Here is a 15079-nt window from a genome sequence, read left to right on the forward strand (position 1 = left end):
TTTGGAAGAATGGCTATTCTTGGGAGAGGGGGTCAAGAGATGATTGTGTTTGGAAGCAGATGGGTATAGAGTATCTGAGGTAGTAAGTTCTAGTCTCCTGATATGAATGGTAGTTACAAGGGGGCCACCTTATAGGAATCCATTAAGCTCTCTATGCATTATATGGTTTTCTGAATTTGTGCTATATTTTAAAATAACAAAGATTAAAAAATAGATTTATAAATTAGAAATCCTTTTAAATTTATTAATCCTTATATTCTTAGATAAATGTACTACAGTTTATGAAAGGACAAGTCAAAAAGTTCTACAATCTCCAGATATGGAGAGAAATGCTTTAATAAGGTTAAAGTATAAACTGAGGGAAAACTAGAGTATATGAAGAGGTGCACTAAGCTGTAGTTTTACTATTGTAAAAAATGTTTCCTCTAATGGTAGCAGCATTTTGCCTTATCTATAAACTTGGGAGTTAGGGAGGAATAAAAATATAATGAGGGTTAATTGGAATCAGGCGATCTTTTAAAACCACAGAATGTTAAAGGCTTTTAATATTTTAAAATGCAGTCCTATTTAATCAGGAAAATCAAGGCACAAATTTCAGAGGTGGAAATTTTGATCTAGGACTTTCTCAGCAAAGGAAATTGATAGATGTAGTCAAGATTTAACTAAAGAGGAAAAAAGAATCTTAGAAAATCATAAAAGCCTTAGCAAGTCTAAATATAAGTAAAATCTATTCAAGTCATTCCAAAGACAGCATGAAATGATCTACAGAAATTTGTGTGCTTTGGAGGGAGCCCCAAGAACAGCCCCCATGCTCTATTCCTTTCCTTCTCCCAATTGTATATAACAGTTATGGGAGAGAGAGCAACTCCTTCAATTTTAACTGTATCTAAAAACTGTTTATGGCAGAGGCTGGCTTTGATCACAACCTTTAACAGAAGAAAAAGTAAAGAGGGGCTAGAACACAGGAAAAAAAGCAAAAAGAATATAATGCATGTATCTTGTTCATGCTTCAGATTCAATGTGTTAGTTGATAGAAAAGGGAACACAAAATTTAAAATTTCGGATCCAGGGTAATGACAAAATTCCTGGGTTCATATCAATAAGGCCTCTTATAAATATTGCTTATGTCACCTTAAATATCTCAAAATATAGTGAATTAGAAAATTAAAGCAGTATTAGACAACTACCATCATGAACTCCTCCTTAGTTGTTTCCCTCCTTCTAAATAAAAGTATGTTTGTACATTTAAATTTGTCCTTATCTCTACATTCACTTCTCTAATTAGTCTTCATTTTCTTCCCCTGACTTGTTGAGGTTTCTACCCTGTTTATCTCTACTTGACTGAGTTCCCAGCAGCTGGAGATAAATAAAATATATCTTTATCAAAGCAGTTTAAGCAGTCACTTAAAAAAACACAATGCGTTCTTTCCCTCAAAGAGAAAAGCGTGCTGAAGAAACACAAAAGCTTTGCAAGAAGAAAACGCAAAGAGGGATGTGTCCAGCCCTTCATGAGTTAGTGGCATGATCGTGTTCATCAACAAATGTTTATGGTGTGTTTCTTTGTGCCAGGCAACAGTTTTACTTCCCTTCCCATCTTCAAACTCCAGCTACTACTAAATGCAATTAAAATCAAAGTGACCATTTTTCCAATAGTTAAGGAAACCATCTTCTTCCTCTTCCCATGATTCTGTAAGCCCTTAAAATAAGTAAATCAGCTTTCTAGAAAATGTTATGGGCTCATCCCCAGGATGAGGAACAACTGATTTATGTGGCAATTTACTATCTAGTCCATGTTTCTCTACTGGATGGGATTAATGTGCAAAGGTACCTATGAAAACGTGGTGTCTGAATCCTGTCTGCTTCACATCCCTACAAGAGCAGAGAATCCCACAGTCCAATGCAGACTCCTCTCTCTCAAGGTCTAGACATGAGGGCAAATTAGAAAATCCATTTTGACCTTGGATCCAAGAGATATTCTCCAGCTCAGCTTTACCAGTAATTAAACTAGTATTTTAAATCCTATCATATATTGTTCCTTTTTCAATTGGTTTAGAACTTATAGTGTAAAATGATCATCACCAAGCCACAGTACTGACCAGAAAATAAGGGAGTCTGGATTAAGATAAATGAGAGATTAAACAAAATGAAACAAAAAGGAACAAAAAATCAAACATGCACACGCACAAACTTCTCTCTCTTTACCATGTCATCTAGACAGCTAGAGGTACCAGGAATTATGAGACTGGGTTTTCCTGTTATCTTATCACAGAGGGCAGGCAGTTTGGTAGTTCAGAATCACAAAAATAATGTAACCTCCACAGGCGTCCCCCACCCCCTCAAAAAAATCAGCCAGAAGTTATGATCCTCTCGATCTAATAAATAGCAACATAAAATCTTCAAGTAAAAATTTTAAATTATATAAGCGTACCTAATGCCAAAAAACATTATGAAGCAGCTTATAGAGGCATACAAAAAATAAAATTTATATAAACTTAAAATCCTCTCTTGCCCTGGTATAGATACTACAATGCTTTTATAATCATCTGTTTTCACCTACCTTCTACACATAGAAGTACTCAAAAGTATCTGGAAATCTCAAAAAAGAGGTTTAAGGTCCTCAAATAATTTTAGAACCGTTTCTACAATGATCCTTAATAAATAACCTTCTTCTCCATCAAAAGAGCATAATCTATTCAGTCTGTTATTATTTCTGACAGTGGCACCAAAACACACCCCTACTGGAGGCCTATAATCAGCCCCTGACATCCAAAACACAAACATTCCAACATTCTACTTTTCTATTTGACTATTCTCTTTTCTTTGGATTCTAATATCTAAAACTATTTCCTTAAATTATACTTAATCCACCAAATCATTGCTAAAACATCTGCATTAGTGAACTTGCTAAAGTACCTATTTCAGTACTTTTATAACCATATTAACTGAATCATTTTTTCAACAAATCAAATCCCAAACCTCCTCTTACCATATAATGTCCTGTTAGTGTTTTATCCTTCTTATATATCTTTGTTATTTACTGAGTTCTGAAGCTATCAGGAAATCTACATGTCCTGGATAGGGGAAATATTTTTCCTCCTTGCCTATATTTGTTCTGTACCATTTCCTCTGAGGCTTCTATTCATTCTTATTACTGCTGGTCTATCTAATCCCACAGTGTTTCTCCCAATTCTACTTCTTCCTAGCTGTCCATACATCCAATCTCTTGAAACCAACATGATAACTTTGATGTCAACCTTCATATATTTCTTCAGCTGTCAGTTCTTACAAAAGCTACCATTCCATGAATATTCCAAACATCATCAGTTAACAACTCTGCTTTAATGTCAATCAATTTCTAATATGAAAACATGCTTGTTTCATCCTACAGATATGTAAATCCAAAAACCAAAGACAGAAGAAAAAACATAACATACAGAATGTCTGGCATTTGGTTCATTTTAAAGCATTTATTAGTTTACCTAACAAAGATAAAACAATAACCTTCAGTTTTAGGTAAGAAAAATGATAAATTCTCTAATATTAAATGCTACATATCATTTATTCCTTTTAGAATTGCAACCCAATACATACCTCTGTAGAAAATGAGTTTCTTCTGGATTTATCCAAGTAACAGAGAATGAATACACATTATTTTAGTATTAAAAAAAAAAGACTAAAATGTGCCTTATAGACATCACTGACTCAGTATGCCAAAAGGTAAAAGATTTAACTAACTTGACCATTTGCTGAAATTTAAAACTTAGTAAGAGGCTGTAGTTACCTCTTTTTGTTGATGAAGTTTGAAGCAACTGTTTGGCTTTGAGGGAAGTACGAGGCAAATTTTTCAGCCTTTGCGAAGCTGTTGAAAAATAAGGAACTGTAATATTTGCCTGGAAGGACAAGATAAAGACTATAGCTTCTGTAAACTTGAATATTTTAATACAAACTTGAAAATTTATCAAGGAACAGATAAGGTGAGACTATGTTAGAATCCTAGAAGCAGAGGAATCTTAAAGTGGTGCTTAGTGCATTAAGTTGGAAAAGAAAGGGAATGGAAATCTTAGTGCAAAGTGCATACTTTCCAAAATTATTTCTTATAGATGAGAAAATCTATAATATGTAAACCAATCAAAATATCAAAGAGAAAACAAACCACCAGCAAACATGCTACAGGATGCAAAGAATACAAAGCTAATAAGTAAAGTGATGAACGCAAGCACACAGTACAGAAAAAAAAATAAACGTAGTACTTGTTCAGTGCAAAAAGCAGACTTTGGCAAAGCAGTTATTGTTAGATGAACTGTCCTAACATGAAATAGTAATCCCCATACTCAAAAAGGAGAAGAAAACTCAGAACCAGGCAGGTCCTCAAGGGAGTAAACAATCTAGTTGCTTTAATATGTTCAACATCATCTTGCTGTAGAATTCAACTAATTGCACTTTAGACTTTGGGTAGCAACATATCTGGACTATGCACACATGCATACGGGGTGAGCAGGGGTGTGTATGTGTTGGGGTTGAGGGATTTGGAAGAGTCAGAGCATCTGGTTTTTAAAGTCATCAATGAGGAGTTCTAAGCTTTCTTTGGAACTCCTAATCTATTAGCTGCAGCGAAACTCTCATAACCGGCAATTAAGCAGCACTTCAGAGCCATCTGGAGTTAAATCTCACTTTGGCTCCAATGAACTGATGATTCCCACATGTACCAGTGCAGTCACCTACTTAAGTGGCTCTAAAATGTCATTCTACCCATTTGAAAGTCAGACTTCATATACCACTAGAATTTATATGCAACGCCCCCAACCCGCCCCCAAAAAGAGATCTCAAACCATAAATCTGGCCAGAGTTTAAACAATCATTGGGTTGATAAATGGATTACTTGATATATCACCAAAAAGAATTAAGGAGAATTTTTCTTTCCCTCTATTGCTTAACTGTATCAATGCTGATAGGATTTTCTCACTGTCTAATAGTAAGCATTTTTAGAAAGTACCAAATGCATTTGATTTCAATTTCTGTAACACTTACTACAACACAATACTGCTGCTAAATAATACTGTATGCCAGTTTAAGTTAAATATATTGCCAGGCAGACAAGCAAAAAGTTCTCCAAACCTAAAAAATACCAATTTTATAATGCATTACCTCATTATCTATCCCACAGAAATATAGGATGCTATCGTCATTGAATATTCTTCATTTACATATTTATTCATACATGCTTTCAACCATTCATATTTTCATTCATTCACTCATTCATTCATTGCTGCTTTCTTTCATTCTTTCAAGTAATTATCTACCTTATTAGAGGCACTGTTTTAGGAACAATGGATTCAGTAGCCAGCTAGATAGACAAAGTTCCTACTTTCATGTAACTAAGATTTTAGGGAAGGGGAAACACAATAAACGAAGAGTAAAATATATGGCCTACGAGATGGTGATAGCTGCTAAGGAGACTATTAAGTAGGAAAGGGGGACAAGAAGTAGGAAATTTAAGTTGCAATTACAAATAGAGTCATCAGGAAATATTTCCCTGAGATGACATTTGCCCAAAGATCTGAAGGAGGAGAGGAAGCGAGCCATATAGATATCAGGGGGATGCATTCTATATGGAAGGAAAAGCAGCAGTAAGGACCTGAGGTAGGAGTGTGCCTGCTATACCTGAAGAACAGAAGTAGGCCATGGTGATTGGAGTGGAGTAAATGAGGGCAAAAGGTAACCAACTGTACACACACTGGCAATCCACAGTATCTATTAACTATTAAAATTTTTTAAATGAGGGTTTAACATATCACCTCTAATCAACTGTCCTGGAAAGATCTTATTTAAATTAATAGCTACAATAACTCCAATGGACCTTATTTATCCCTCAAGTTTCATGGGTGATGCCACAAGAACAGCATCTACAGACAAGTGAAAACTGTCCAACAGTAAGTCAAAGAATCAGATAGGATCCTGTTTATAGCAAATAGGATCAGGCAATATACTCTAAATTTGCCTTATACAGATGGAATGAAATGAATGATTTTCATGAGATACCACAAAGTCACATAATGTTACTCAAATAAGAACAAAAACTAAATTTTAATCTGAATTATCAATCGTAATTTGATCTGTTTTCTAATGACGAAATCACTTTTTATTTATTTTGTCCGCACAGCTTGTGGGATCTTAGTTCCCCAACCGGGATCAAACCCAGGCCCCGGCAGTGAAAGTGTCAAGCCCTAACCACTGGACTGCCAGAGAAGTCCCCAAAATCACTTTTTAAAGATAAATTATAGTAGTTAAACTGAAAGTCTCCAAATCCTTCTAGAACTTTAATACATTCTCCACATTGCTACCAGACTGAGTTTCTTAAGAAGTAACCCTGATTAAAAACCTATGATGGCTCGCCATGCTCATAAGATGAAATCTAAACTCCTTAATATGATATTTATTTGATTCATTTATTTTTTTGGCTGCACCACGCGGCTCGTGGGATCTTAGTTCTCTGACCAGGGATCAAACCCGCACCCTCGGCAATGAAAGCGTGCAGTCTTAACCACTGGACCGCCGGGGAATTCCCAACATGATATTTAAAAGCTCCCACAATCTAACCCCTACCTACATCTCTCGTCCTTGGTCACTGCACCAACTAACCATCCTGTGACCCACACTTTAGTCAAACAAAACCACTATAATCAGAGTGCCATTCTTAAGACTTCATTACTGGTCCCACTGTTTGGAAAACTTATACTTCCTTTCCTCGTGTGACAACTCCTCCAGAGTTGGCTGAGATATCTTTCAATACCTTTCCTGAAAACCTCTTCATACTGCTGTGTAAAGCCTCTCCTGTTCCCACATCACTTCCTGCCTATCACTTCCTCTTTTGGAGGGCATGAGCTGTCTCTTTCACATTTATATTCCCAGTGCTTGGAACATATACACCCAATAAATATCTGTTGAATAATTAAGAAACACATAAGTGACTGAGTACTGGATAAATCCAGAGATTCAAACTAAATATTCGAGATCCTCCCCAGCTGAGGTCCAATTGAGTGGTTCTCAAACTTAAATATGCCTGAGTCAGCTAAGACACGTCTAAAAAATAGATTCTGGGTCCCCATCCCAGATGTATTCAATCAACATTTCCAGAAGTAAAGGTCAGAAAAACTACATTTATAATATCTCTTTGTGATAACTGACAACATCATTACACTACTTATCCTTAAACAGGAGTTCTATAAGTATCTCACTCATTTGTACATTAGCCAATTACACAGATTTATCATGACTTATTTATTTCAATTTATGTTTCATAATTATATAAAATTTGAGTGTAACCTTTTAGTGTTTTGGTTACAAGTGAAATCTGGATGAGAATTCCTTCCCCATGGGCCTAAGTGCAGTCTGGCCTATGTATAAGCTGACAACTGCCCTGGACACTTCCTCTTCAGTGAGGCCCAGAGTACAATACTGATCCTATACATCTCTTCTTTGGGAGTATATTCTGTATCCTATTCAAATATATTCTTCCATTTAGTTAAATGTAAGCAAGCAAGTGGATAAATGTTACAATGACTTATTTTACTCTTTTGTGGTAATTCACAAAGTATTTATAGTTCAGTCTCAAATCATGCTCCAGTAGAGTCATCCAAGAATATTTTCCAAGATGCCTCCTCATTTGAAATTAGGTCAGCATGATGTAATCCAAACAATGATTGGGAGGAAATCAGGAGACTCATGGAGGAGTTGAGAAGAGGGAGTAATTTGGCTCGGTTTTGCCACTTTTCTAGTTACTTGACATTGTACATATAATTTATATGGATCTCTGCTCCCTCTCTATAAAAATGAAAAATGAGATGTTGTGAGGTTCAAATGGGACAATACATGTGAAAGTAAACTCATACTACTTTTTATAAAACCAACAGATTGCCTTGGGTTTTTCTCTCTTCTCTTATTTCTGAACCAGTAATTCCTATATTTTTCTGAAAATTAAACTTTCTATTAAACCTGTGCTCTAGTGGTTTTAGAAAGCAAGCACTAACTAGTCTTTTGAAAAACTGTCCATGAGAAACATTCCTTCCTTTAACTGGAGAATCTGAGAAAATTACATGTATCCATGACCTCTGCAATGCTCTGGTTTTCTTAAACTTTTTAAGTTACTCACATTTTCCAAATATAAAAGTCAAGAATTGGTAATAGCTATCAAAATGAAAACATATTAGAACTCTCATAATATTCATATTTGAATGCCAACATCCACAATAATGCAGCCATAGCAAATAAGCATATAAAAATAGTGACTGGCATAGTAACAAGGCAAAAGAAGTGGTCCCTTAGGTGGAAATAAAGCAACCTTGCAAAGTTAGGTTCATGCAGACCAGCAAGTAAGAACCAAAGCTTTACCACTTAAGAGCTGGAAAAATACTTAAAAGAAAATAAAATGCAGCAAATATATAAATTTGGTTTATATAAAATATTTAAAATGCTAATTCATATATAAAACTTGCCATTGTAATATCTGTACATAATTATATATCAAAATAAAAAGGCTATTATGAAAACAGTATACCTATATACACACATATATATTATGTATCAAAGATATATGTAAAATTTTCAGAAAAATAGGTAACATTTTATTTTGCTTCATAATGTATTAACTTTAAACAAAACGTTTTAAATTTTTTTTCTTTTTTTTGGCCGTGCCGCACGGCTTCCATTATCTTACTTCCCCAACCAGGGACTGAACCAGGGGCCACGGCAGTGAAAGCCCAAGTCCTAACTACTGGACCTCCAAGGAACTCTCAAGTTTTAAATATTTTTATAAAATAAACTTTATTAAATTTTAAACCTGCCAATATTCTGGATTTACTACTTTCCAAATACGTTTTTGTGAGTAGTGTGATTCTATACTAAAATAAATATTTGTGACATTTTCATCAAAAATAAGCTTCGCTACAGCTACATATATAAAAATAGACAAGTATATGCAATTCTTTAAAAAGGATGGTACCTTACTTTTTCTTCTGCCTATACATTATTCAAATATTGAAATACATGACTATCAAACAGTATACATATATCCCACTTAAAAGTAAATTAGTGATTAGAATCTCATTATGTTTCTTTACGTATTTTCCTTAATTATCAACTTCTGGGGAAAAAGGAAAAAATAATTTACCTACAGGAAAAAGAAAATTCTAGGGAATCAGCAGCTGATTATACAATGGTAATTCTACCACTAGAGAAGGTGAGTAGTTATCATAAAGTTTAAGATATGGTCAATATATTCTTCTTTTATTAACATTTTTATCCTAGGTTCTCAATCTTTTATTGTTCCTTCTCTTTTTGTAAAGAGTTATTTTTCATTTCCATAGAGCTTTAAGATGCTAGAATAGTTTAAGTAAATAACAGCATGTATGAGGGCATGAGGGAACAAATCTGAGTAAAGAGTTGGTACTGACAATAATGGAATGAGGTAAAAAGGATATAGATATAGCTGGTTTCATCAAGGAGCTGGGAAGCTGTCTGAAAATATGTCATGGAAAGATTTGAGAAATTCAGAATTTAACCATTTCAAACTAAGTATTAAAGCACCTCTGAAAGCCGAGTGAAAATGGTGTTTTGGATTATCTGTGCATAGACTGTAAAGTGTAGCTTATAATATACATGAGTTTTGTTACTTAATATTCTTAACGATATAAAAGTTTCTTTCCTGTTGTATTAACACTGTGGATTGCTCTTCCCAAGGGGGAAAAAAACCCCAGAAACAGGATATTATTATTTATTTATTATTATTTTTTTTTTGTGGTACGCGGGCCTCTCACTACCATGGCCTCTCCTGCTGCGGAGCACAGGCTCCAGACGTGCAGGCTCAGCGGCCATGGCCCACGGACCCAGCCGCTCCGCGGCATGTGGGATCTTCCCGGACCAGAGCACGAACCCGTGTCCCCTGCATCGGCAGGAGGACTCTCAACCACTGCGCCACCAGGGAAGCCCAGAAACAGGATATTATTACATCAAATTAACTTAATTTGCAGGTTTAAAGGCACAAAACCTATCACTCACCACTTCAGCAATAACTTAGAGTTCAAACTTTATCTTTACTTTCATTTTTAAAATTTTGTGAATCTCTACTTTCTACACCATTTATGAGTATCATATGAGTACCATAACGGCAATCTTAAACACACAGTTCACATGGTCTGTGTGTTTAAAATTTAATGTGATATAAAAACATGTTTTTGCACACCTCCATCTAAAAAACTGAGGTACCCAAATCTCTAGGCATCAGTTTTCTACAACGCCTTAAATTTTAGAGTTTATCTTAGAAAAAAAAAGAAATAATATTTCTGGATAATTTTTATGTCTTAGTACTAAACCACTGATGTGACAAATCTCTCTAAATGGGCTTTGGCTTTCAATCAGGATCAACATGGGTATGAATCCTAACTTGCTACTTATAAGCTGTATGGTATGATCATAGATAACTTATGCAACCTTTTAAAGCTTCAATTTCCTAATTTGTAAAATATGTTAGTAATTGAACCTACTTCATAGAATTGTTCAGAGGATTAAACAGAATTATGAATATTTGGTACCATACAATGTGAGTTCTATAATATAAATAATATCATATGCAATTTGTAAATAGGGAAAATTTATCAATATATCACAAAAGTCATTTTGGTTCAAATGTATTTTTTTCTGGACTGGATTTTTGAGCCACCAAGTAACAGCAGCTTAATACAAACTACACAAAGTCAGCTAAACATAATAGAGCCAAGGAAGAGTGCAAGGGGATTTTAAAAGAGTTGAATGCTTTCAAAGTTGTGTTACTCAATACACAAGTTATAAATGGACAGTCAATAACCTCATGTTTGTATCACTTCTTTGTCACAGCTTTGTGGAAATGAAGGAACACATCACAGTGACCACTTCAACCACTGACAGTAAACATGCTACAAAGGAACTGAATGAATCAAACTACAAAACTCATGTGAACTGTGGGATAGAAGGCATGCATATTGAGCATTTCTAAGATTGTAGAAATAACTCTGATAGTTGTTTAAAACTGGTTTGACTGCATGCTTGTATCTACCCTACTTAATACGCAATACCTTTTGGAAAGTGTTCAATTCTGTTTTAGTCTCTGTAAAGTACAGAGTGCCATCTACTCCCATATCACTTCTTGGCTCAGTTTGGCCACTTTGCCTTAGAAGTTCCTTTTGCATGATTATCTGATCTTTGTTTATGGTGCATATGTCTCCTTAATTCAACAGTCTCAATGTTCCTTTCCATCAGGTTACCTTCAACTTTTTTTAAAACATGAAATTCTACATTTGCTGGAGTATTTATTTTATTTATTAAGAATTTAACGTGCCTTTAATTGTGCTATTATTTTCATGGGATCATTATTGTTTTTATTAATGTTCTAGTAAGAAAGCTCCTTGGGTTTTAAGTGGTCTGCTTCAGGACTATTTCCCCCCAAAATCCTGTCATTTTTAATGTGCAGTACTGCAGAATATAAGATTTTTAAGGCATATATATTTATATATTAAACAGCTAGAACTTGCTTATTTTAGAATTCTAGAGAGACCACAGTTCCATAAAGATTTAAGTATTGATACAATTGGGTATTTTATAGGGACAAATTTTAAATTTTAATATAGCTATGATCATCTTATAGCAATTGATAATCACTACATTTTACTATAGGTTAATACAGCTATTCAGCACAAAATTAAAATCTATAATTTTCATTTATCTTTAAATAACTGATACATAAAAGATACTTACTGGCTGAAGCCTGAGGTTGCATGCGAGGTATTCCTCCATTTGGCACTTGAAAATTTGAGTCACTTCTGCTGCTTTTCACTGAGTCAACTTGTGTATTGGATGTTCGGGATAGGTTGGGAAGACTGCGTCTTAGTTTTTCTATGACAACAGAAATTTAATTAAAAGAAAAAATCAAAACATTCTTTCTGATGGAGAAAATTAAAATGTTAATTAACATTCAAAAATCAAATTCTTGGGCCTCCCTGTGGTGCAGTGGTTAAGAATTCACCTGCCAATGCAGGGAACACAGGTTTGAGCCCTGGTCTGGGAAGATCCCACATGCCATGGAGCAACTAAGCCTGTGCCCCACAACTACTGAGCCTGTGCTCTAGAGCCTGCAAGACACAACTACTGAGCCCATACACCTAGAGCCCGTGCTCTGCAACGAGAAGCCACCGCAATGAGAAGCCTGAGCAGCACAACAAAGAGTAGCCCATGCTTGCCGCAACTAGAGAAAGCCCGCCTACAGCAACAGACCCAACACAGCCAAAAATAAAAATAAAATAAAATAAATTAATTAAAAAAAATAAAATTCTTTAAGTGTTATGCATATTTTAGAAGAGCTAACAGGAAGTACATGTCTTATAAAAATAAATAATACAGTTTCTATAAATGGGTAGAACTGTTAAAAAGAACCATAAATTACTTAAATCAAAATCTATACACAGGGACTTCCCTGGTGGCTCAGTGGTTAAGAATCTGCCTGCCAATGCAGGAGACATGGGTTTGATTCCCTGGTCCGGGAAGATCCCACATGCCACAGAACAACTAAGCCCGTGTGCCACAACTACTGAGTCTGTGCTCTAGAGCCCTCGAGCCACAACTACTGAGCCCATATGCTGCAAGTACTGAGGCCCGCGTGCCTAGAACCCGTGCTCCGCAACAAGAGAAGCCACCACAATGAGCACGCACACTGCAACGAAGAGCAGCCCCCGCTCGCCACAACTAGAGAAAGCCCGCGCAGAACAACAAAGATCCAATGCAGCCAAAAATAAATTAAAAAAAAAAAATCTATAGACAGATCACTTCATGAGTATAACAAAGCAAAACTAACATAATCAAGTAAAATTAAATTCACTTCTTCCTTTATTTTTGCATTGACTCAGTATTTTTTAAAATAAATTTATTTATTTTATTGTATTTGTTTTTGGCTGTGTTGGGTCTTCGCTGCTGTGCTGGGTCTTCGCTGCTGCACGTGGGATTTCTCTAGTTGCGGCGAGCGGGCGCTACTCTTCCTTGTGGTGCACAGGCTTCTCACTGTGGTGGCTCCTCCTGTCATGGAGCACGGGCCCTAGGCTCGCGGGCTTCAGTAGCTGTGGCTCGCAGGCTCAGTAGTTGTGGCTCAGGGACTCTAGAGCACAGGCTCAGTAGTTGTGGCGCACGGGCTTAGTTGCTCCATGGCATGTGGGATCTTCCCAGACCAGGGCACAAACCCAGGTCCCCTCCATTGGCAGGCGGATTCTTAACCACTGTGCCACCAGGGAAGTCCCTGACTCAGTATTAATAAAACAATAAACTGTCTAAATTCTTGATCTACTTTCTAAAATACAGAACCTTGGTAAAAACTGTTACTTTCATACTGAAATTTGAAGGACAATTTTTTTTTTTTTTTTTTTTTTTTTGCGGTACGGGGGCCTCTCACTGTTGTGGCCTCTCCCATTGCAGAGCACAGGCTCCAGACGCGCAGGCTCAGCGGCCATGGCTCAACGGGCCCAGCCGCTCTGCGGCACGTGGGATCTTCCCGGACTGGGCCACGAACCCGCGTCCCCTGCATCGGCAGCATCAGCAGGCAGACTCTCAACCACTGCGCCCCCAGGGAAGCCCTGAAGGACAAATCTTTTCCAGACATTATAGTTACCTTCATTTTTAACACTGGTTGTCTGTAAATCTGTGGGATGGCCTTGAAGGGAAAGGCGAGGTTGCTGTAAGCGGCTAATCATAGGCTGTGGGGACACTCTATTATATTCTATTCCCCGAGCAGGAGATCGAGAACGAGGTGAATTTCGGGGTGACTGCTTAGGTGATGGTCGAGGTGAATTGCGTGGTGATGGTGAAAACCTGTTAACAGCAGGGTATACTGCGTGATGCATATTGTCATCTTCATCCTCTAAACTTTGTGCATCAAGTTCCTGATCACTAAAAGTACCCCGTCTTGTAGAATTGCAAGATGAACCAGAACTGCGCCGAGACGCGGTGGCTGCATATTCTTGCCGGAGACCTGACAATAATGAATGTGTTATTTTATTTCTTTAGTTTTATTTTTAAACATTTAAATATTTTTAAGGTTTAAAAGCAAAAGATTATCATTGAGAAATTCAAATAGGGTATAACGTGTAAAGGAAAACTCCCTTTCACTTGATTCACCTTAGACTTTCCCACACATAAGGATGCATACACCACGTCTAAAAGGCTATTTTTAAATTAAATGAAATTCATAAATTTTTGCCCAATTTCAACATTTCTTCTTGAATCTGAAATCTATATTAAAAGTAGAACCATAAATTTAAAAATATTTCTACTCCAAAAGACAGTAATCCAAATTTGAGATTAACATTAAAGGAATACTGAAGGGAAACAATTACTGCCCAACCAGTGTAAAGAATACATCAGTGAGTAAATATGCTCCCTGCTCCCTGGATACTAAATCCTTGCATTAATCTTACTCAAGAAGATGATGAAGGAAACTTCTATCCCACTCTTAGGAATTCAATACTTGGACAAAAACATAATTTCAGTTGTTTCATAACCTAAGAGACTTCAATAAAACAAGATAAATTCTAAGCCATCAAGTAAGAATTTTCAAAGGAGTCCTTTAATTATCTTGATACCTCCAGAAATACCCAAGCAACCTTAGGAGCCCTTCAAATAGTATAAAACCTTCTAGAATAAAAACAAATGCTGATAGATATTCAATGAGAAAAAAAAATTACAATTGAAAAAACGTATGGAATTTAGATAACATTTTGAGGAAGTCCTGCTAACTACTGGCAGTTTAGCCCAAAAGATCTGTTCTAGAGAAGTATCAAACTTTTAAGTTATATATTCATTCACAGAAAGTGATATCAACATGGCTCCCCAAAGTAGTGGATGAGAATCACACCAGGGTACCTGTAAAATTAGATTCCTAGGGCCCGTCTAGCCCTTTGGTCAGGTTTGGGGACCACTGTAGTAACCAACAAATTACTTAGTGTCATGTTATAGCAAACATGGCACTAAAGTCACCTAGCAAAAGACGACAGACCAGTGAGAAGAGCGG

At 36.2% G+C, this 15079-nt stretch overlaps 1 protein-coding gene across 1 annotated transcript in view; it reads right to left on the bottom strand.

Moving 5' to 3' along the window:
* SLAIN2 (SLAIN motif family member 2) overlaps positions 1 to 15079 on the bottom strand; it is a 78680-nt gene that overhangs the window by 20576 nt on the left and 43025 nt on the right. Inside the window, exons 5-6 of the mRNA XM_007456102.1 lie at positions 13682 to 14041; positions 11785 to 11922 (exon numbers count right to left, since the gene is read on the bottom strand). Coding sequence (XP_007456164.1) covers positions 11785 to 11922; positions 13682 to 14041 — 498 coding nt within the window. The remainder of the gene's footprint in view (positions 1 to 11784; positions 11923 to 13681; positions 14042 to 15079) is intronic.

This window comes from Lipotes vexillifer, unplaced genomic scaffold (assembly GCF_000442215.2).
Source record: "Lipotes vexillifer unplaced genomic scaffold, Lipotes_vexillifer_v1.1 scaffold42, whole genome shotgun sequence".
In the NCBI taxonomy this organism is placed as follows: Eukaryota; Metazoa; Chordata; class Mammalia; order Artiodactyla; family Lipotidae; genus Lipotes; species Lipotes vexillifer.